Source organism: Caenorhabditis briggsae (assembly GCF_000004555.2).
Source record: "Caenorhabditis briggsae complete genome, chrV, whole genome shotgun sequence".
In the NCBI taxonomy this organism is placed as follows: Eukaryota; Metazoa; Nematoda; class Chromadorea; order Rhabditida; family Rhabditidae; genus Caenorhabditis; species Caenorhabditis briggsae.
In genome coordinates, this window is record NC_013488.2 from 13,683,127 (window position 1) to 13,704,788 (window position 21,662).

The following is a 21,662-nucleotide window of genomic DNA, read 5'->3' on the forward strand; positions in this document are numbered from 1 at the left end:
GGAGGCATCTGAAAATATGTGACGGAACACAGAAAGATATAGAAGCCATGGTTGGTTTTCTGGGAGAAAAATGTTCAAGTAGGAACTACCGTAAAACCTCTAATAGAACGACACCCGGATCGTCCACTTTGAGCCTATATATCTCACTTCTTTTGAAAGATATCAAAAAGTGGTTAACTAGTAAAATGTTTATCAGGATATCAGCAACATTTTACTAGTTAGCCACTTTTTGATATCTTTCACAGAAAATGAGATATATAGGCTCAAAGTGGACGATCCGGGTGTCGTTCTATTAGAGGTTTTACGGTAACTCATTTCTTGCAACACAAATTTTCAAGTTTATAATAGTTTCGAAGTCACGGATACGCTCAAAGTTATAGGCTTCAATGAATACCACAAAACCTTTAAGATGCAGTTGCACAGAATCCGTCAATTGTGTGAGACAATTTTTGCAGAGGAAGATACAGTAGATTGGAAACTTTGCATTCACAGAATTTTCGGGAAATACCTAGTTGTTCAGTTTTTTTCAACCAATTTCTTCAAGACACCTGTTTTTTCAGTACAAAATAAACTGAAAAGTGGTGCCCTTCATAAATCGGCCATTAGCTGAAAAATTAGGAATTTTCGAAAATTATGTGAATTCGACGTTTTCCACCTAGGTTTGCTTTACATCCTCATAAAATATCAAAGTGATCGGAATCTTGACAGCCGAGGTCGGGACTCCTGAAATTGATCAAAACGGCCGAAAATCAACGAAAAAAAGGTTTTGGATTTCTCATTGACTGGTACTGTATGAAAAAAAGCGTACTTGGAAAATTACAGGCCTCGGGACGGGTCGGATATTTTTAGGACGCGGTCTGAGTATTGAAGTAACACCTTCAAAAGTCAGGACTTCAAAATTTGTCATAGAGAAAGCCCAGATTTGTTGTTTCGTGATACACAACAAGTGAGTTCAAATACTATTCACGATATAAACCAACTAAAAGCGTCATCTTCTGTTTTCGGTCAAGTGTCCATCCGCTCAACTTTGCAGTAACACTTTTTGCACTGCCCACGTCAAATAGATTGACATCATTGATGAAAATACTATTACAGAACCAGATTCAACCCGGCACCGAACTTTGAAATTTTGGGGTTTGAACTCGACCCTCCGACGGGCGAATAAATTTATGTTGCAATGCAAATCCGAGTCTGATTTGAGACTGGTCGTACCTGGGGGTGGCCGAGAGAGCTGGGAGAGAAGGATTCAGGTCAGTATTAAAAGTGAAAATAGGAGATGAAAAAACCAGCAACGCTTCAATTTACAGATCTTTAGTTTGAAATCAATCCTTCGATATTTTTAGAAACGCAGAAAATAGTAATTTTTCGAAGTCTGCCTATCCAAAAATACCGTTAAACCTGTAATAGAAAGGCCTCCTAACTTTTAACTTTGAGCCATATTTTCTTGGTTTCTGTCAAAGATAAAAAAGTGGTCAACTGATAAATTGTTTATCACAATATCAGAAGTGTTTTGACAGTTGACACAGTTTTGATATCTTTGGTAGAAACCGAGGAAATTGACTCAAGGTTAAAAGTTACTGGGTCCTTATATTACAGGTTTTACGATACAAAAAACTAAATTTATTGTGGTATGTGTTATAACATTTCCTGTACTTCCAAGAAATTCTATGGGTTTTTGAAGTTGATTGGTGAGTTTTAGATCGTACTAAATGTAGTTTGACAACAAGACGATTTTGAAAAGTTCAAAACATAAAAAAATCCATGAGCTTCTAAGTTCCAAGAAAATCAACAACGGTGAGTCATTTTTAAGACCTTAAAATCAAAAGAACATGACTCCAGAAATGGATTTTGGCAAATTTCGAAAACTCTCATGAAACGATAGGAGGCGTGGTCGGAAGTGACCGCGTGGCATGAGAATAGTACGCAACCCAAAGAGACAACCATCCGACCGGTCAACTGTTTCTCATATCTCAATCAGAGTATATAAAAGGTTTCAGGTAACCATATCAGTACTGTACTTTCTTTGTTCACTTTTCATTCTTTTAAGACTTCTTCTTCTTCTTCTTTGAGACTTCTTTAGATTCCATCAACTACTCTTTTTCGACAATCTGAACCATCAAAAGATCGTCGGGGGTCGAGTTGATGGCATCTTAACCGTAGTCCTACTTCAGCGAAAATCCTCCCCCTTTTTTCACTTTTTCTCTATTTTTATCGTTGTGGGTGGAGCCGGGGTCATTCGGTACCATTACCATCACTTTCCATCAGTGGTATAAAATGAGAGGTTTTCAAATTCCAGTATCGCTTTCTCCGTTTTACATTCTTTTTTCTTAACTTTAAACCTTTAACCAAAGATTTAAAAGTCATCTATTAATTTTCAGAATGCTCGACATTCTTATCCAGTATGCACCAAATTGGACCGAACACACGACATGGTTGGTCATTGTCGCTTTCGTCTTTGCCTTCTTCGTTTCATATGGAATGGGAGCCAATGATTCTTGCAACGATTGGGGACCGGCTGTTGGAGCTGGAACTGTAAAACTGTATCAAGCTTATATTCTCTCGGGAATTCTGAATGTTGCTGGAGCGGTTTTGTTAGGTGAGTAGTTCTGATTGGTAGTAGTCTTACTGTAGAAGTTCTCTGAACTGTTATCATTAGACGAACACCTCTGTGATCTCAGTTAATGACCGGTCAAATCAGCTGTATGGGATATCTTCTTTTTCTAACACTGGGGTTTTATATACGTTCCCGAGAGATAGAGAGAATCTTCTCGCCTCATATTTTTTGACCGGTCGCCGATTTTTTTTTTGAATCGAATTGAATGAAAAGTGAAATCATCAACAAAACAGTAGACAGAAGAGGTGTCATGGGGGGTCAACTTGAATAATTTATGATCGAAATGTTGCAAAAGAAGAAGTGAGTAAAGTACAATGACAGATACGCTCTGAAAATCTGAAAATAAAAACTTTCGAAAAAGAAAGAAGGACAAAGACAGCCTTATCGAGGGATACGGTAGTTTGAGAAGGTAGCTTGATTAGAAGAACGTGTATCTTGTGTAAAGTGTGATCGTGTTCTTCGAAGATCAACTGGTGTTCCACTTTGACTAATTCCACTTCCTATAAGAAAACAATCAGTATATTTGACAATCACCCCGTTTTTTTCAGGATACAAAGTTGTCGAAACGTTACGAACTGGAATCATCGAATTCAACATCTTCGATGTCTATGCTCAATATAACGCCACCACAAATCAGTATGATACAGTTGATCACTGTGGAAACGCGACGCTTGTCGGAGGATGGAAATCTCCAGACATCATGCCAGGAGCTCCACCAGTCGAATGTGCCAAATACACTTCCATTGACTTCATGCTCACTCAAACCGCTTCTCTCGCTGGAGTCGCCGCTTTCATGATTCTCTCCTCCTGTTATAAAATTCCAGTATCTGCCACTCACGCTGTCGTCGGAGCATCAGTTGCCACTTCGTTCTACATTCGAGGAAACGTTGGAATCAAATGGGGAGAGATCATCAGTATTGTCATCTCCTGGTTCATTTCACCAGTTATTGCTGGAATCATTGCCGGAGGAATGTACTACATTATCAAGTATTCGGTTCTGATTCGTCAAGACACTTTCAAGTGGGCTCTTCGTCTCTGTCCAGTTTTCATGTGCTTCACTCTTGTTGTCAATTTGTATGCCTGCATTTATGATGGATCAAAATGTAAGTTGAATTATCAATCGAATTGAAATGCTCATTTTTTTTCAAACTTCAGATCTCGGTCTCGATAAGCTAAATGCCACTGAAGCGTTCTTGATCTCTGTTGCCATCGGAGTCGCCGGATGGGCTCTACTCACTTTCCCACTCAAAAACTGGCTTCCAAACCGTGCCAAGAGACTTTATGACAAAGAAACTATCAAGATGCAAAAAAGATTGGAAGCTGGAAAAGCACCAAGTAAGGAACTTTTCAAGTTTGATATTCCGATCACTGAACTAATTATGTTTCTTTCAGAAAGCCATAAAATCAAGGATATGCGTGAGCCAGAAGTTGCCGAGAACATCAAAGAGCTTCCATGGTACAAATATTTCTGGGCCTATGTTCCAGAAGATCGTCTCACCAAAAAAGTGTTCAACACCCTCCAAATTGTCTCCTCTTCTATGCTTTCCTTCACGCACGGAGCTAATGACACTGGAAATACCATCTCTCCACTTCTCGCAATCTGGCTCTGTTACGAGTCTGGATACGCTTTTGGAAATGCTGAAACTCGTGACGACACTCAACTTCTACTCGGATACGGATCTCTTGCCATGATCGTTGGATTCGTTACTCTTGGACACAGAACCATCAAACTTTTGGCTCATGAAATGACTGTTGATATGTCTCCAATCTCTGGATTCTGTATTGAAGTCGGAACCGCTTTCACTGTTCTCATCTGTGTGAAGCTTGGAATTCCAATCTCATCAACTCATTGTACAGTCGGAGCAGTTGTATTTGTCGGAATGGCAAAATCAACAAGTGAAGGTGTTTCTTTCGGAACATTCCGAAAGATCTGCTTCTTCTGGTTTCTTTGTTTCCCAATGTCAGCTGCCATTGGAATTGGAACTACAATCATTCTCCAACAATTCCTTTAGATTTTGAATTTCTCCCAACCGGTGTCATTTCATATTTTATCCTTTTCTCGAAACGGGTTGTTACTCTTTTCTCTCACGACACCATTCCGTTCATGTTCAAACTGAATGTATGTAAAAATTTTCTCATGTAATGAATTTTCAAATAACTACTTTTATCAAATATCGTAAAACCTGTATTAGAAGTACTCCCCTATTAGAAGGGCCAGCAGAGAGGGGATTCCAGTTGAGGATCGAATTTTTTATCCAAGTCAGAGGCAATTGAGCATGAGAGGCCAAAACCAAAAAAAAAAGGATTTTAGCATGTTTTTGAATGTTTGGAATATCATATTCAGCGTTTTTACCTCTCCAATTCAAGTGTCTGCGGAATCAATCGTAACTTGGCTGAAAAATTCGAAAACTCCGAATGGACTCAGATGAAATTATTGTTTTCAAGCTAATACTTATTTTGAGACCTGGTTGATCGTTTTAAAAAATCTGAAAAAAAATTTTTCTAAAATTTTGGCTTCAACGTTACAGCCAAAAAAATTGTCAAATGTTTATGTCCGGTACTGTATTTAAGAATTTATTCTGGCTGAAAACTAATATGTTGTTGTTTCAAAACGATATGAAAAATAATAAATAGTGACACATTTGGAATGAGGAATAGTGGTTTTTACAAGCGAAACTGAACAGAAAAAGCAATACAAATAATACAAATAATTACAGACAATCAGACACTTTGCTGCTGAAAAAGAGAAAGAAGGCATTGATCAATTGATGAAAATAAGGTCGACGAGGGAACCAAAGAAGAAAAGTTCTCATCCATTCTGAGAACTGATAACACGTCTTCCGGAAGACCACAGTAGAATAGTTGTACTCCTGACTTTTTGGAATCATTGAAGACGTCACGAAGAGCATCTACACCCATTGTATCCACATTTGTGATTGGGGATCCATCGAGAATAATTGTTCTCCCTTCGATCAACGATTCTCCTTCGGGCACTCTTCCAATAGATTCTGACATTTTATCCAAGAATAATGTGACGTTGGCAAAATGAAGAGCTCCTCCGAATCTAACAATCTTGACGCCTTCTGGAATATGTTGTCGTGGAGTTTCGTCATGAAGAACTTCGTTTGAAAATGTCGGCCACTGTTGTCGAAGAACCAGAGTGAAGAGAGCAAAGACAAGAGAAACGACCAGTCCAGTTGTGACATCAGTGAGAACAGTTGAAAGGCATGCGACCAGCCAAATTGCCTAAAAATAGATAAGCTGATAAGAAATTAGGAAATGAAGAGGTGTAAGTAGGTCATAAATATTTTCGAAAAATGAATTGGTTTTGATACAAATCGAAATTTGAGTTGGAGAAAAAGTAACCTTACACAATCATATTTGCTGATTTTATACAGTCTTGGCAGTTCCTTGACTTGCATGAAAAGACTTTTGAGGCTGACGATAACGATACAAGCCAGAATACACATTGGAAGAGGTTCCAAGAATGGTCCAAGGAGCAGAATAACAGTGAGAAGAAGTAGGGAAGAGAATACTGTATACAGCTGAGTATTGGCTCCGGACATCTCGCAAACTGAAGATCGAGAAAGTGATGCTCCGACTGGATAGACTGGGAAGAAGGATGAGAGTGCACTTGCGATTCCAATTGCATACAGTTCTTGTGTGGCATCCGTCTTGTACTTGTGCTTTTTGGCGAACAATTTTCCCATGGACATCACAAACATGTAACAGACGACTGCGATTGGAACTGCATCCGAGATTAGAGCTGGCAGGAAATCAAGTCGTGGGATTGATGGAGATGGAAAGCCACGTGGAATGTTGTATACTGTTTTGATGTCATAGGAGTCATGGAGATTGAAAATTTGCGAGATAATGACTCCAAAGATAACGAGAATCAGCTCTAGTGGTGGTGGGATTGGGGAGAATTTTTTAACCATAGGATTGATGAACGTTCTCCCCAAATCAAGGAACAAGATTCCAAAAATTGAAATTCCCAGAGCAATGAAGTTGACAGATCCCAATGAAAGAATCATATCTCGATACATCCGAACAATCATTCCAATACCTTCGTGACGTGGCAGTTTGACTCCTAGAACCTTGTTGAGTTGAGAAGTGAAGACGTGGACAGCTGCTCCAGTTGTAAACCCGGAAACTAATGGATCCGACAGGTAGGTAGTAAGAAAGCCAAGTCGGAGCACACCCATTATCACTTGAACGACTCCTACCAAAAGAGTCAGTGCACTGGTAAAGATAAGTGGGTCAATGGGTTCTCCAAGAGGATAATCAGCTGGATTGACGGAAGATGCATTGCTGGCAGAGAGTGGAAGATCCGGTGCTAAACGGAGTCTTGCGGCACCAACCATCATTGAGGCAACAGCAAACACACCTATAATTATTCCACTGAAAAGCGTGGTCTGAAGGGAGCACACTAACCGATTGAAATATGCCTTGCAGTACCGAAAAACATGTAGATTGAGCTGGCGAAAAATGAAGAATACATTCCATAAACTGGTGGGACTCCTGCCAAACTAGCATAAGCCATTCCTTGAGGAACGTGCATGATTCCAACGGTGAGACCTGCGATTACATCTCCATGAAAGTGTTCTTTCCACTTGTAGTTGGGGAGCCATTCGAGAATTGGAATGTATTGCTGAAGCTTTTGGCGGATAAGGGATGTTGGTTTCTTCTGGATAATCTCCTTATCCGAAGTTGTACAGGGTCGATAAACCTAGAAAAACAAATAGAAACTGGATAAAGCAAATATTTTTAAATCTCAATTTTTTCGTTCATTCCTCAAAGTTTTACAAATACATCTACCGTAAAACTTGTAATAGAAGGGCTACCACACTCTCAAGTTTGAGCCAATTTATCTCGGTTCTTGTAAAAGATATCAGAAATGTGTTAACTGACAAAGCACTTCTGATATTATGATAAACAGTTGATCAGTAGGCAACTTCTTTGAATCTTTGACTTTTTTTTTAGTAATTAACTAAAATAAAATAGAGGGCTTGTTACCAAAGCCTATTCAAAAAATATTTCAGTTGACAACTTTTTAAAATATTTGACAAGAACCTAGAAAAATTGGCTCAAAATAAAAAGTTGAGGTGTCCTTCTATTACAGGTTTTATAATAAATCTGTACTATTCAATAGTGGAAAACACACTCACCTCCCTCATTCCTGTTGAATGAATTGGGAGAATTCTGTGGCGATTCGAATGATAATCTGAATAAAAATGCAAATTTATCGAGAAACGATACAGAAAAGGTGGGGAAAGTCAAGCATACATTTTTCGACATGACCCAAGTGATCACTGAATCGAAACTATTTTTATATACGTTTTGACATATTTCCTACATTGCCTTGATAATAAAAACGCGAACAAATATTTGAACGTCTTTTTTTATCAATTGTTGTGTCAAAGAGATGTATCAGGAAAACGAAGAAAAGAACACGGAAAAGTTCTTGATAAGTGATAAGTGACTGAAAATAAAACACCTTTTATACAGGGGAAAACTTACTTAATGATACGTCTCTTTTTCGTGGGCGTATTGGAGCACGAGCAACCGATCATTTTTGGTGCTCTGTTCCCCGCGTGCAAATAATTACAGCTTTTGCTTAGAGAGCCATGTTAAAATAGGAAGAAACCAGAATTCTTTATATTAAAACTTGGAATGTGTTGTGGCTCTCGATGAAGGGCTCTTTTTCTGTGGGGCACAGTTGCATACACATTGAACACAAAGAGGGGAGAGGGCGTAAACATTTGACTACGATGGAGAGAGACTCAGAAGTTAAGGAAAATACGGGAAAAGCAGGAAGAGCGTGCGCAATGAGAGGAGGAACATCGTGGAAGAGTTGATGAATGACTACCGGCTGCTGTCAAATTGTGTTTTTGAACGGACGAAAGTTAGATGGGAGACAGGAAAACATGACGATGTCTAGATCTTACCATATGAGTCCAAGTTAGTTACGAACTCAAAACCCAGTACATATTGAAAAAACGTTCGAAAAACTTTTATGATTTTGAAAAAGTTGATATTTGGGAGAATCGATGACTCCTCGTACAGTGTGTGACTTTCGTTACGTTGATCGATTTTTCGAAAATAATTTCCAACGATTTTCAAAAAAGCCGTTCGAACGAGGTTTGTGTTGAATCTCAACAGTTCGATACTCACAACCACACCTCACACTTGGGTAATTAAGCCTTTATTTATGATATAAGAAAAGAAGTAGATAAAAATTAAGAAATAAGAGAATAAAGGAACAAAAAGAATACACTGACAATTTTCCCCAAGAGCCTCCCTTTTTATAGTTTTTGGAAAGCCATAAAAATATAAGAACGGAATGTAAACGGGGGCGATGGGAATGGAAAAGTGAATAAAGTATCAAAGATTACAATTTACTGTAGAATTGAAGATTTGGCAGTTTGCGAATTTTTACTTCCTCCGGTTTCATGCGAATAGAGTCGCCTCAGTTTCTCAACGAGATTTTTCTAGGCCACCGTAGTTGATTGTCCAAAAAGGGTCTAACATGCAACTGATGTGTTTCCTAGGACATTTGTCAATGACGGCCTAACTTTTGTAAGTTGAGTTTTCTAGGGCATTTCCCTAGAAAACAGACAAGGCAAATATGAGGCCATAAGCGACGATTAACATGCCGGCCTAGAAAACTCAACTTGTGAAAGTTAGGCAACCATACTGAAATGGCCTAGAACGCGCTGGTAGTGGTTCGAACAAACATTCGAAATACTTCTCGAAAATTTATCGAACGAATTTTCGGGTTTTTCAGTGAGTGCCTGAAAAAAAGGATTAGCACTTATTCTATTCATCTGTAGTTTGTGCAATTTTTTAAAAACACTATCTTGCACAATATTCATCAAATCAATACGGTAGATTGCAAAATCAACCTTTCCGCTCGCTGACGAAAGTTGATATTCTTGTCGTGAGTATGCTCCTAATCCACAATTCTTAAGTACTCCTTGGGAAGTTTCAATTGTTTAAAACGCCGTCATTGCACTTAAAGGACAAAAGCCCACATATTGGTCCCATGAACGAATGACTGGTCTGTCATGGATCTCCTTAAGTTAGGCGTCGCTGACAACTTCTGGCCGGAAGTTGATCAGATTCCGGGCAACTTGCAATGTACGACCAAAATGTGACCATGGTCCGCTATACAGCCGTTTTTGGGCAAGTTCCGACTAGAGCCTTGCCGATATCCGTCCAAAAGCCAAACCCCCCTCAACATCTGACCGAAAGTTAAAAGCCGATAACTGAGTCGTATATCAATATCAAAAATCACAACACATCGACATGATATCATTTCATCAAATACCAAAACTATTCCAGATATTGAATTGTTTTTAAGATCAACACAAATCCAAGACGACCCAATTCTGAGAAAAATTGACCGAAAGGATATGCGATTGTAGTAGGATGTGAGACAATTTTTCACTTTTCTGTTATTATTGTCGTTACCTCCTAATTCAAAAATCCTACCCTGGAATTACCGATTCTGTAATCAGTTCCGTCTGTCACATCATTTCGTCGTCGTTGGATATTTTTGTCTTTTTTGTTTGGCCGATCCCCTGAACCAATTACAGTAATCTTCCAACTTCTCGATCGTTTCCCTCTTGTAAAACGTCATCCCATTTCATTTCCTCTTTTTGCTCTACGTCCGATTTCCAATTCGGCGACGCATGAGACTTATGTAAATGTGACTGAGCCATGACGACGACAAAGCGAATCGGGCCTTTTGAAAAAACTGCGAGCCGTGAAATTGGATTTTTTCCTGAAATGTACGAGCCGCAATTTGTTACATTTGTATTAATAATTTCAAATTGTGATCAAAACCAGAACGTACAGTAAACTCTCTAATAGAATGTCTTCACCAAACTGCCGACTTTGAGCCGTTTTATATCATTTCCTGTAAAAGATATTAATAAATGGTCAACTGACAAAATGTTCACCATAGTATCAAAAATAATATATCAGTTTGTTACTTGTTGATGTCTTTTACAGGAACCGAGATAAAGAAGCCTAAAGTTGAAAGTTGGTGGTACCGTTTTATTGGAGTGTTTACGGTAAGTTACAATAGTTTCTAGGACAGCTTTAGTGTTTTCAGTTTTTATAAATTTTCCCACTTTCTCTCCACCCATATTTAATATGAAAAAATCAAAACAAATTCCCTATGAACTGAATTAATTTACTTTAAGGGACTGGTTTTTTCATGAATGAACACTTACCACATAGACAGAAACTTGTTTAATTAACGTTTTCAACATTTTACAGTCTTTCACCGTACTTTAAATTGGACTATGCTTATCTATGTTCTTAAACGAGATACACAATAATTGTAAACTGATAAAATGGTTGCTATAACAGCACACTTTTGTTTTTTTAGCTTCATGACAGCGGCGGTATATTAAAGACAATACAGATTACTGATATCCCTTATAACCTGTATTACCAAAGCTTTTTAAATTGAAGAGCCCTTCTAATAGAAGAACTCCCTCAAAATATGTTGTTAGAACTTTTAATTTTCTGTACGGTTTCAAAATATTCCTGACAATTCAAGAATTCTTAAAAATTTGTTCAACCTCTCTTTTTTGCTGAGAGACTTCTAATTTACGTGTAATTGATAGATTTTCATANACTTTGGACCGCAGTTCACCAGTTTTTTCAAAGGAAAAATTTTTTAAAAAATGGGCCGGAAAGATAGAAGGGCCCGAATTTTGGAAATCTCTACTATAAGAATCTTTTCTTTCATTATATTTTGGTTTTCTAGCTATTGTCTATTTTCGATTACCAGTTAAGAAATGACGTGTGTAGTTTCGTACCTCTTAACTACTACAATCTCGTTCCCACATATTCATCACACCTCCTCCACTGTCTCCTCCCCAAAATATTCTGTCCAGCTTAAAAACGAAACGCGTTTCAAAGTGAGAACTTCTAAAACGCCTCCTCAGCTTTTTTCCCGAAAAGCGTGGGTTGGTCGGAGAGTTGCAGATGTTTGAAGAGGATTTTCTTCAAGTTGGGAAGTCCTGCTAAATGGCTCCTCCTTCTAATCTTTTTTTTGAAATATTCATGGTATTCTGGAAGGGAATACTCTAAAAAGAAAAGCTCGTTGGACCACAATGTTTCTCATTTCTGTCTGGACGGAGGTGTGGTTTTCTGGTTTCTTTTCTGTTTTGAGGAGATTTCTTCTCTATATATGTATCTTTTCCACTCTTTATAAACTGTTTATTGTGATCTTAAAATCTGAAAAACTGATTCAGAAGATTTCCCTTCATCTGAAGGTACAGCGCCGATCAATCAGATTAACAAAATTGTATTTTTCAGTTGATTCTCGGCCATTTAGACCATTTTACGGAGTCTGGAGCACAGAGGTCAAGTTTTCGATCACTTTGAAAAATTTTGAGGGTGTAAAACAGACCGAGATTGAAAATTTTGAATTCACAGAATTTTTTAAAAAATCCTATTTTTTTCAGATTTTTGAAGATCTCTGACAGACACCCCTTTTTGGCCAGTTTTTAAGCTGAAAACCTGAAAAATCCCGAAAATGCTGAAAATCAACTGAAAATACGTTTTTGTATTTCTCATTCCCCGGGACTGTACCTTCAGATCAAACGAAACCCCTTGAAAAGATGATTGTTCTTAGAATTCGTTCCTCCTGATCTTCTCGATTTTCTAGTACCCACTACAATCCAATTGATCTAGAATCACAAAACCCGGATTCAAATTCACTTCCTCAGAAGTGCGATCACATTTCGTGCACATACCCTTTCTCTGATCCTCGATCTTTCTTAATGACCATCCTTCGTCCATCACTTGGCAACATTTAGAAACATGATGTATCTTTGCTCTCCTCCCATCATCTATAAGTCCCCCATCCATAAGTTATCAGCATATAATCATCATAATTCATCTAGTCTTCTCTTCTTTTCAGCATCATCTTCCTTACAAATTTACACACAGAAGAACCATAATGTTGAATAATGGACATAGGGAGAGCATTACACTAATGGACTCATCATTCCTTCTTTTTTTGCACTCATGACACACAAACCAATTTCAGTCATTTTTTTTTGATTTTCTAATCTTGCTGAAACTGATCAAAAACTGTGACTTGTTCATTATTTCTTCCTTTTCCTTTTCAGTCATTTCTTCTCGTGACAATTTTCCAACCTATTTCCGGTCCAAAGGCAAACAATTATTTATGAAATTCAACTACCGTAACCTAAAAATTTTCGAAATAAAAAACCCAATTTTTATGTTGTAATTGGTTTGTGTGTGTGGGATAATTGTCGACTCCCCATTTAGTCCTGGGCTCCTTCGAGCCATTATTTTTTATGACCATCTCTCCGCCCTCTTACTTTTTGAAGGAAACGAGATTTTTCGAAATAGAAAAAGGAGGCGGAGCCAAAAAGCGAACCGCCCCGACCCCCAAAAAGAAGAGCGATATATGCAAAAGCAATCTCATTCTGGTTCTGGTTTTTTGTCTTTTCCATCTCAATCCGCTTTTCCTTTTCTCTCCTTTTTCTGTTGGAATCATTTACGGGGTGTGAGCAATTGTAGGGGAGGGGAGAATGAAAAGACAAACAATTGGGTTAGGAATGGAACACATTCCGAAATTTGCAAAATTATTCCGAAGGGCACGTCATTTTGGTGTCTTTCTGAAAATGATCTGATTGATTCTGGTGACTTCAGAATGTAAAATACAAGATCAGAGAGAAGCTTCAGCAGAATCAGAAGATTGCGCGATCTAGTAGTAAGTCTACAGATTCCAAACATCTAATTTGTTTCTCATCCTGTTCAACCCGGACATCCTTTTTTGTTTTTTGGTTAAACATATAATTTTTAGCTCAAACTTTTTGAAACAGGAATCTTTTACCTTTTCCACATGGTCCTTACCAAGGCTGTGCCACTAGGTATTTGAAAAGGGTACTTCGGGAATAGGTAGGATACGGCGGCCTAGAGACCCTAGTAGTTTCTGGATCCCTGTGCGTATTTTCGAGAGATTGGTCCACAGCCACCTACCCACGACCGGCCGCGGCCGCTATTTGCACAGCTTTGATCTTCACGGAGGTCCCTATGATTTTTCAGAATTTATTAGACTTCCTCATCCAATTTCATGCCCTGTCATTTTAGTCAGAACAAGTACTTGAAGTTACACCACTGACCAAATCGTCAGTACTTGCCCGTGTCATTCATCCCTACGTACCAATATTCCAGAATCCATTGTTTTTGCGTCATGTGGTGTTTTTGGTAATCTGCTATATACCCCCTTTTCATTACTATATACACTATAAAATATTGTACCCTGTCTCCTAATCATAATCACTGCTTTTACCTAGCCGAAAAACAATGATTTTTCTTTCTTTCTCCGTTTTCTATTCGCAGAATTATCGACACATTAGCACCAAACTACTGGCTTGATTGACTTTTGTCCTCCCACTTTTCTCCTTCCCAACTAATCAGCCTCTTCTCCACCTCTCATTTTTTCTTCTTTTTGCTCCGCGTTCAATGACCTTCACTTCTTCTTTTCACTAATTCCAGTTGAAGGTAACACACACAAAATGAGCAAAGCGGTAACAATGCTCCTTCTGGCACTCGTTGCCTCCATCGTTCTCGTCTCCGTCGAGTCTCGTGTCTTCCACAACCGATTCGACGGTGGACTCTCCGATCGTTTCGTCGAGGAGAAGAGAGACAATGCCGACGCATCGTTCGACTACGACGCAAACCAGTAAGTCTGAAGATTTATGGGAAAACGTAGAGGTCGGAGATGAAAGGGCACCGCATGGCAGATGTGGAAGTGGATAAAGGATTCTAAATTGAGAACGGAGGTGGAATAGGAAGCTTTTAGGAATAAGGAACCTTTTTTTTTTGAAAAGGTGACGTTTCAGTAACCGAATGGTTGCGAAACCCTTTAATAAATCTCTAGTGAGAACAATCTGTACCTACAGTAGGACACTCAGAACTTGTACACACATTTTGTACACACATTTTCCACGTGCTTCCCAGTTCTCACATCAAAAACGCCGAGATTGACATGTTCTTTAGCTCCTTTGACAGGAGTCTTGTCTAACAGTTCCTATTTATCATTTGCCAACTAGATTACATTAACTATAAACTGATTCCAGAATCATCCGCAACACGATGAAGCGCAATCGTCAATGCCTTCTCAACGCGGGACTCTCCCAAGGATGCGATCTGTCGGACCTTCTTCAATCCCAGACTCAAGCTCGTAAATTCATGAGCTTCGCCGGACCAGGAAAGTGAATGGAGCTTAAGAATCACACGAGAGCCACGACCCCGACAAAAAAAAACACCGATATCCGCAATAATCCCAACAATTTGAATTTTTCCTCTCGATGTAAATATATATAATTTGAAACCCCACTCCTTTACAGTATTCATCTCTTTTGATCTCCATCATCCATCTCTCCAGTTTTCGTGTGTGTGTATTTACCATCTTCACATTCTCTCTCCCTCCACTAATTTCCTAAACATAAATTATCTTTTTGCGATTGCTATTTCTTTCTTCAAAAACCACCGAAATAAATGCATTGCTGTGTTATAACTGTCAATTAAAAAATGTCCTGAAACATCACACAACCGTTTGACAGCCGGGTTTCAAAGGCGGTTGTAAAAGCGTGTCGCTCATTTTGAAATGGGAAACTGTGATGGTTGATATCACTTGTTATCACACTTGGCTGCTACTTTTTTGACATGACGCGACTCCAAAGGTCTCTGGGCTTCTTTTTACTAATTTCGAGCCTGGTGACTAATTGTTCGACGCTGAAATGCTACGATTCCAGTTTGCAGGTAAATGGATAATTATTTTGACTTGACTTGATCCTTCTATTAATTTAAAATCTCGAAAAATAAACTGTAGAAGTAGCCGGAGTTAGTGTTATGATAAGGAGTGCATTTTCCGGTTATACAAATTTTAACGGCCTGTTGAAAATTGCATTAAAATCATTTGATATTTAATAAAACAGGTTGAGTGGCATTTTAAGAATTTGAAGCTAGTTTAGTTTCAAAATACCGTAAACATTCTAATAGAAGGATACCCAAACTGCTAACTTTGAGCACAAATATCTCGTTTCTTGTAAAAGATATCAAAAAGAAGTAAACTGCCAAAATGTTTAATATATGTAATATTGTCAATATTTTATCAGTAACATATTTTTGATATCTCTCATAGGAACCGAGATAATCGAGCTCAAAGAGTACGCATAGGGTGGGCTTCTATGAGAACATTTACAGTATAAAAATTCCAAAGTTGTAAAAATAAACCTAAAAAGAAACTTCCAGTCACAAAACTGTGAAGCAATTGATTTGTGGTGTATCAAATTCATTAATGGCTCAACTATAACACGCGGCTGTGCCAATGTATACGACTTTTGTACCGATGAGGATGCGGGGTAAATCTATTTATCTTATTATTTTTGTATGAAAAAAATTTGAGCTGTAAACGAAACGTCAGTGACCGTGGCTGGAGGTTCCAAAGCGACAACTACCGTAACCTCAAATTATTTTTTTTCTCTGACTGAGTTTTTTTCTCGATTTCAGTACTTTTTCAGTCAGTTTGTTCGCTATCAAATATTAAAAATTTTCGACTTGGACGAAAATCAACAAAAAATAGAAACCAAATCCGGAAAATAAAAAATATTTTCAGGTTACAGTAGTTTTCGTTGTGATACCTTCGGCCACGGCCACCGACGTTTCTCTTCCACATCTTCGATTTTTTGTAGCAGTATTATCCTGATTAAATTATAAATCTATCTATTAATCTATTCCAGATGCTACCCTGAACGTGAGGAGGACGGTCTCACTCAAAAATGGTGCTGCTGTCAAAAAGACAATTGCAACTCGGTCTCCACTCAATCTATCTACATTTCGATTTTCACATTGATTTGTGCTTTTTGGATTTTAAAGCTTTAATTCCAGCATTTTATGATCATGAATGAACGAACTGAACAACTATGAGGGGTTATAAACTTCCATTTCAAAAAAAAAAGTTAGTTTTCAAATTTACATAAATGAAGAAGAATACAAAGAAAAACAAAATGAGCAATTTTTGATATTTGCGAATGTCGCATACATGGCTGAACACTGCGTGTCTCTCCCGTTTTATGAATTGAGGTTACTGTCTGTTTTGTACTGTCATCCTTCTCACTCTTCATCCATCATCGGATCATCGTTCATCGCCATCAGAAGACGTCGTTTGTACACCAAATTGTATCCTTGATTACAGCACAGACGATTGCATTGAGAGTTGCTCACAAAGTTATTCAGACTTCCCGATGGAGAAAAAGCGGCACCCCGACAATTTTGGAAACTAAACCGTACACATCTATCAGCCATTGGATCATAGGTGAAACGAATCTCTCGGACTGGTTCGAAATCTGGACTAGTGCATACAGATATGGGTGGACGAGATTGCAGACAGAAGTGCACTGAAAATTATCAAGCTTTTTTTGAAATGTTTGGATTCTGGTTCTGGAAACTCACTTGGTGACGGACAACAATGCGCTTCGTTACCTCTCGGAGTACATACATGATCTCCGGGACACTTTGCTGCTTTTGATGGATCACACTGAATTGGTTGACCATCCACAGTAACCAGTGGGTCTCCTTGTGGACACACATTCCGTGGTTTGAACTGGAATGCTGGCAGACGAGTTGGTGAAGGTGGAGGTGGTACTGGCGACATCGGATTGTTGGCAAGTGCTGAAAATGAATTCGAAGTTGGTCATAAAAATGAATGCTGACTTACAGCTGAATTTGATTCCATTGGCTACACAGGTCTCCAAACAATCTGTCAAGGATTCAAAATTATTTAAATTTCCTCTTTCTCCAGAATAGATGAAATGAAGACATTGTCGGTATTCTGGTGAATAGAAGTATCGAGAAAGATACTGTTCTCCATGACCACTGGCAGCTGGTTGAGAGCATTGTGACGAAGGAGATGGAGCCGGAGATTGACATGTTTTAACACAGTCATTTCTTGTCAAAAAGTTATTCATATTTCCTCCTTGTCCAGCATACAAGAATGAGGTGCATTGGCCATTCGAAAATGCCCAACGGTGCTCCGACAGACCTCCGAACCCAATATCCATCGGTTGTTCACAAAGATTATTGGATGGATGGGGAGAAGGAATAAAGTCAATGACCAAATTGGATGCTGGTTGTTCGACGATCTGGTTTTGAGATGGTGCCGATAGAGGAGCAGGGACTGGAACCGGGACTGGTTGAGCCATTTTCGGACAGCAGATGTTATGAGGTGTAGATTGAATACAGTCATGGGAATATGGACAATCAGCTTCAGAGTTACATCTGGAATTTTCGTATTAGCTCGAAATATTTGGTTTAAGTTGATGGCTCACGATAGAAGATGAGTGTGAATAGACATCTGTGGACTGCCTCCTAGACAAACGTTTGTCGATCCACAGGCTCTGTTACAGGTGTCAAACGACATAAAATTATTCTGATTCCCCTTGAATCCTTTATAGTAGAACGGTTGGCATAATCTGGTGGCTGGATCAAAGTACCAACGTCTAAGCAGAACATTTCCAATGCCTTCTTCGATTGCTTGCTCGCAAGGAGGTTCTTCTGGAAACATTCTTACTATTTTCAGAATTTCCCTCCGTTTCAGGTACCCATTATAGGACAACAGATGCTCTGTCCTTGTCCAATTTGGCAGAATGTTCCCATTGGACAGATCTCTTGCCGATTTTCACACATTATAGTCGCGTCTCCATAAAGTGGACGGCTACACGGCGAATCATTGTTGTCTGGTGGCGAGGTGACGTACTGAAAATACAAAATTGAAGAGTTACGGCATAGCTAGAGCCAGTAATAGGAAAACTAAAAACTAAAAAAGAAAGCAAGGGCAACTAACCGAGATGTTGGGTGGGAGAAGCGTGGGAAGCGGGGAGATTGTAGTGGTTGGAGGTGGAAGACTTGGGAATGGATAGATATTAAATGAAAATGGAAGTGGACCAGCAGTCGGAGATAGAGTTGGAATTGGATTGGAAATGACGTATGGTTCTGGTGGTGGTGAGGATTGTGGTGGCTGGGATGAAACTGAATTTCCTGTTGGGATGTACGGACTGGAAGACGGTTCTTGGGAAGAAGAAGAAGGAATGACAAAATATGATGAAGGCGGTGGAATCGGTCCAACTTGAACTTGAGAAGTTTCGGGACCTTCAATTTTAGAAGATCCAGTTTCAGAAATGATCGGCTGGGAGGGAGCAGGAATCGGACCAACATAGGAACCGGGGTTCTGGGAAGAGGTATCAACGGAAGGTGGGATTGCAGAGTTTGGAACTGAAGCGGAAGCGGTTTGGGTGGAACTGATAACAACTGAGGAATTGGTTTTTACTTCTGGATAAGCAGGTTGTGGAAGATATGGGGATGGATAGACAGGTGGAAGCATGTAATCCGTTGTTTGATAGGGCTCAACCTGAATTTCCACTAATTTTCAAAAACAAGCAAAAAACACTGATATTACCTTCATTCCAAACTGGTTTATAGTTGGTTTAGCAGACCCATAAACAGTCATTGGAACTGGTTGCTGCTCAATTTGCCCAAATGGAATTGTCTCGTGAGATGAGAACTTTCGAGGGGTTTCTGTTCTTGGAGGAACAGGTGGCTGTACGAATTTCACAAGTTCCCGTTGTTGTGTATTCATGAGACTTGAGAAAACATGATCAGCAATTGAAGGTGTTGTCGTGGATTCTGGGATGATGGTAGGCAGGGTTTCGCCTCTAGGTTCATAAATTAATGTTGGGTGGGGAGTTGTCGAGTATTCGAAGATCTTTGATTTTTCAGTGAATCTTTCGATCCAAGGTTCCACGGTAATATGGACTTGAGGTGTTGGAGTTGCATAAACTGAAAAAAACCTTCGGTGAAAATTTGCAAACAGTCCAAAATAGGGTTTCCATTTGGGCAAGTGAACAATTGGGCCGCCTGCCGCCCGCCCAGGGGGCGTCCCCCGAATGGAAGCCCTAGTCCAAAAAAAACTCGCCATAGGGATCAGTATTCATCCTAGTTTCTGTACTTGGAAAAGATGTAGATGTTGTCAGAGTTGTAGCCTCGCTTGGGACCAAATTCTGAATAATCCTCATCGGAGTGGATTCGTAGATAACTGGTGGCATTGATGGAGTGGTGGTGAACTCGAAAATGTTTTCCTTCTTTTTTGTTTTCTCTGAAACATTTGTCAAATGCCCAATTTCCTGTTTTTTAACAAGGCTCACTTCTCAAACATAATCGTTCGCACTTGTTCTTTTTATAAAACCTATTATCATTTCCATCTCTGCCAGAATAAAAGAACCGCTCGCATTTTTTGGTGACTCGATCGAAATAGTATCGAGGAATGTTGAATGGGCCGTTGCCGATTGCTGGTGGTAATTCGCAGGACTTCCGAGTTGGTTTTCCTGAAACAATTTTTGAAAATTATTACATTCTCAAGCTAGTAAAAGATTACCGATGCCGCAGGTGTCAATGCATTCTTCTGATGTCTCGAATCGATTTGAATTTCCACCTTTTCCAAGATACATGAACGGACTGCACGTAGTCGATGTTGCATCGTAATACCACATGTTGACTGTCATGGACCCAGGGAATCCTTTATCTGGAGACAAAGCACATGGATTCGGATCAGAAACTTCTGGGAGTTCTGCTTCTGTAGTTGTTGATTTTGTTGTTGACGGAGTTGTTGTTGAAAGTGGAGTAGTTGGAGGAGGAGTACTTGAAGTCTTTGGAGATACTGTATAGAATGCTTCGTAGACATCATCGCTGGTAGTTTTTGGAACAGAAGGGGGTTGCAATGAAACTGGAGCGGCAACTTCCTTTGGATAAACCATTTTCTTGTCCTGAAAAACAAAAACTTTCATTTATTCCGAAAATCAAAAAAAACTAACTTTTTCTGGCTTTTCCATCTTCTTTGGTTTTTCCAACTCCATTATTTCTTCTTTCGGCATGATTTTCATATTACTTGGCAGCGAAATTGGTGGCTCTCCTGCACCACGACACACTTGCTCACACTTTTCGTATTCCATGAAACTGTTCTCATTTCCTCCGATTCCGGAATACTGTAGTTCGTGGCATGCATCAGTTTTCCAGTCAAAATAGAATCGACGCATACGTTGTTTACCGTAACCGACCGCCGGTGGAAGATGACAACGATTAGCGACTGAAATTATTTGAGAATCATAATTTAGTAATTGATACATAGAGACAATTATCGTAAAACCTGTAATAGAATGGCCCCCATACTGTCAAGTGTGAGCTGAATTATCTTAATTCTTATGCAAGATAGAAACTTTGTGTTAACTGAAGAATCACTGCTGATATTATGATAAAAAATTTATCAGTTGACAACTTTTCATATCTTTAACAGAAATCGAGAAAAATTGGCTCAAAATTAAAAGTTAGGGGCACTTCTATTACAGGTTTCACGGTAGAAGTGAAACGATGTCAAAATCAGCGTTGGTTATAATCACTTGAAAAATCAAGAAACTCACATTTCCTACTACTGGGGCAACAATAGAAACTATGCTCCGACTGTCCTTCATGACACCAGAATCCAGTTGGACATTTCTGTTCTTTGAGCCACGGTCTTGGTTGACATGGTCTCGGTTTGTGATCTTCCATCAATAAGGGTATACCATCAGCACATAATAAGGAGAAATCTGAAAAGAGCTAGGTTAGTTGGAAACATCTTGCAATATGCTTTCTGATTCTCTATACCCTCATAATTGACACTTCGAACTGTTTGTGGTGATTTTACAATCTTATCAGCTGTGATCAGATGGGGCAAAATTAGGAGCCAAACAGATAACAATTTCAGGCAATCGACATAAAGTATGGACATTTCTGACCCATTCGGGCCGATCGTCGGTTATTTCCTCTGAAATTCGAAAACTCGAAAGGATACTAAAATCTGGAAATAGAAGAAGAAGAAAAAAAGAGATTGTTGATTATATGTATCAAGCTTCAAATGTGTTTTCTAAATATAATAATCCTCACACAGAGATGACAA

The 21,662-nt window shown here is 39.0% G+C and overlaps 5 protein-coding genes across 5 annotated transcripts; 3 read left to right on the plus strand and 2 right to left on the minus strand.

The window, feature by feature from the left end:
- Positions 1-2,379: 2,379 nt before the first annotated feature.
- Positions 2,380-4,626, plus strand: CBG19336 (the record flags this gene model as incomplete). The annotated part of the gene is made up of 4 exons (XM_002637553.1): positions 2,380-2,596; positions 3,163-3,717; positions 3,770-3,949; positions 4,007-4,626. The coding sequence occupies 4 exons, from the start codon at positions 2,380-2,382 to the stop codon at positions 4,624-4,626; spliced, it is 1,572 nt and encodes a 523-aa protein (XP_002637599.1).
- A 709-nt stretch (positions 4,627-5,335) lies between these two features.
- On the minus strand, positions 5,336-7,791 carry Cbr-sulp-8 (the record flags this gene model as incomplete). Its single annotated transcript, XM_002637554.1, has 4 exons — positions 5,336-5,860; positions 5,986-7,001; positions 7,049-7,343; positions 7,783-7,791. The coding sequence occupies 4 exons, from the start codon at positions 7,789-7,791 to the stop codon at positions 5,336-5,338; spliced, it is 1,845 nt and encodes a 614-aa protein (XP_002637600.1).
- A 6,396-nt stretch (positions 7,792-14,187) lies between these two features.
- On the plus strand, positions 14,188-14,890 carry CBG19338 (the record flags this gene model as incomplete). Its single annotated transcript, XM_002637555.1, has 2 exons — positions 14,188-14,354; positions 14,752-14,890. 2 exons carry the CDS (start codon positions 14,188-14,190, stop codon positions 14,888-14,890), a joined length of 306 nt encoding a protein of 101 aa, XP_002637601.1.
- Positions 14,891-15,340: 450 nt separating this feature from the next.
- Positions 15,341-16,042, plus strand: CBG19339 (the record flags this gene model as incomplete). The annotated part of the gene is made up of 2 exons (XM_002637556.1): positions 15,341-15,436; positions 15,929-16,042. The coding sequence occupies 2 exons, from the start codon at positions 15,341-15,343 to the stop codon at positions 16,040-16,042; spliced, it is 210 nt and encodes a 69-aa protein (XP_002637602.1).
- A 747-nt stretch (positions 16,043-16,789) lies between these two features.
- CBG19340 lies at positions 16,790-21,494 on the minus strand (the record flags this gene model as incomplete). Its single annotated transcript, XM_045238017.1, has 13 exons — positions 16,790-17,073; positions 17,129-17,347; positions 17,394-17,953; positions 18,004-18,229; positions 18,277-18,430; positions 18,519-19,082; positions 19,131-19,510; positions 19,647-19,826; positions 19,876-20,055; positions 20,106-20,493; positions 20,542-20,813; positions 21,145-21,312; positions 21,371-21,494. The coding sequence occupies 13 exons, from the start codon at positions 21,492-21,494 to the stop codon at positions 16,790-16,792; spliced, it is 3,699 nt and encodes a 1,232-aa protein (XP_045096751.1).
- Positions 21,495-21,662: the final 168 nt, after the last annotated feature.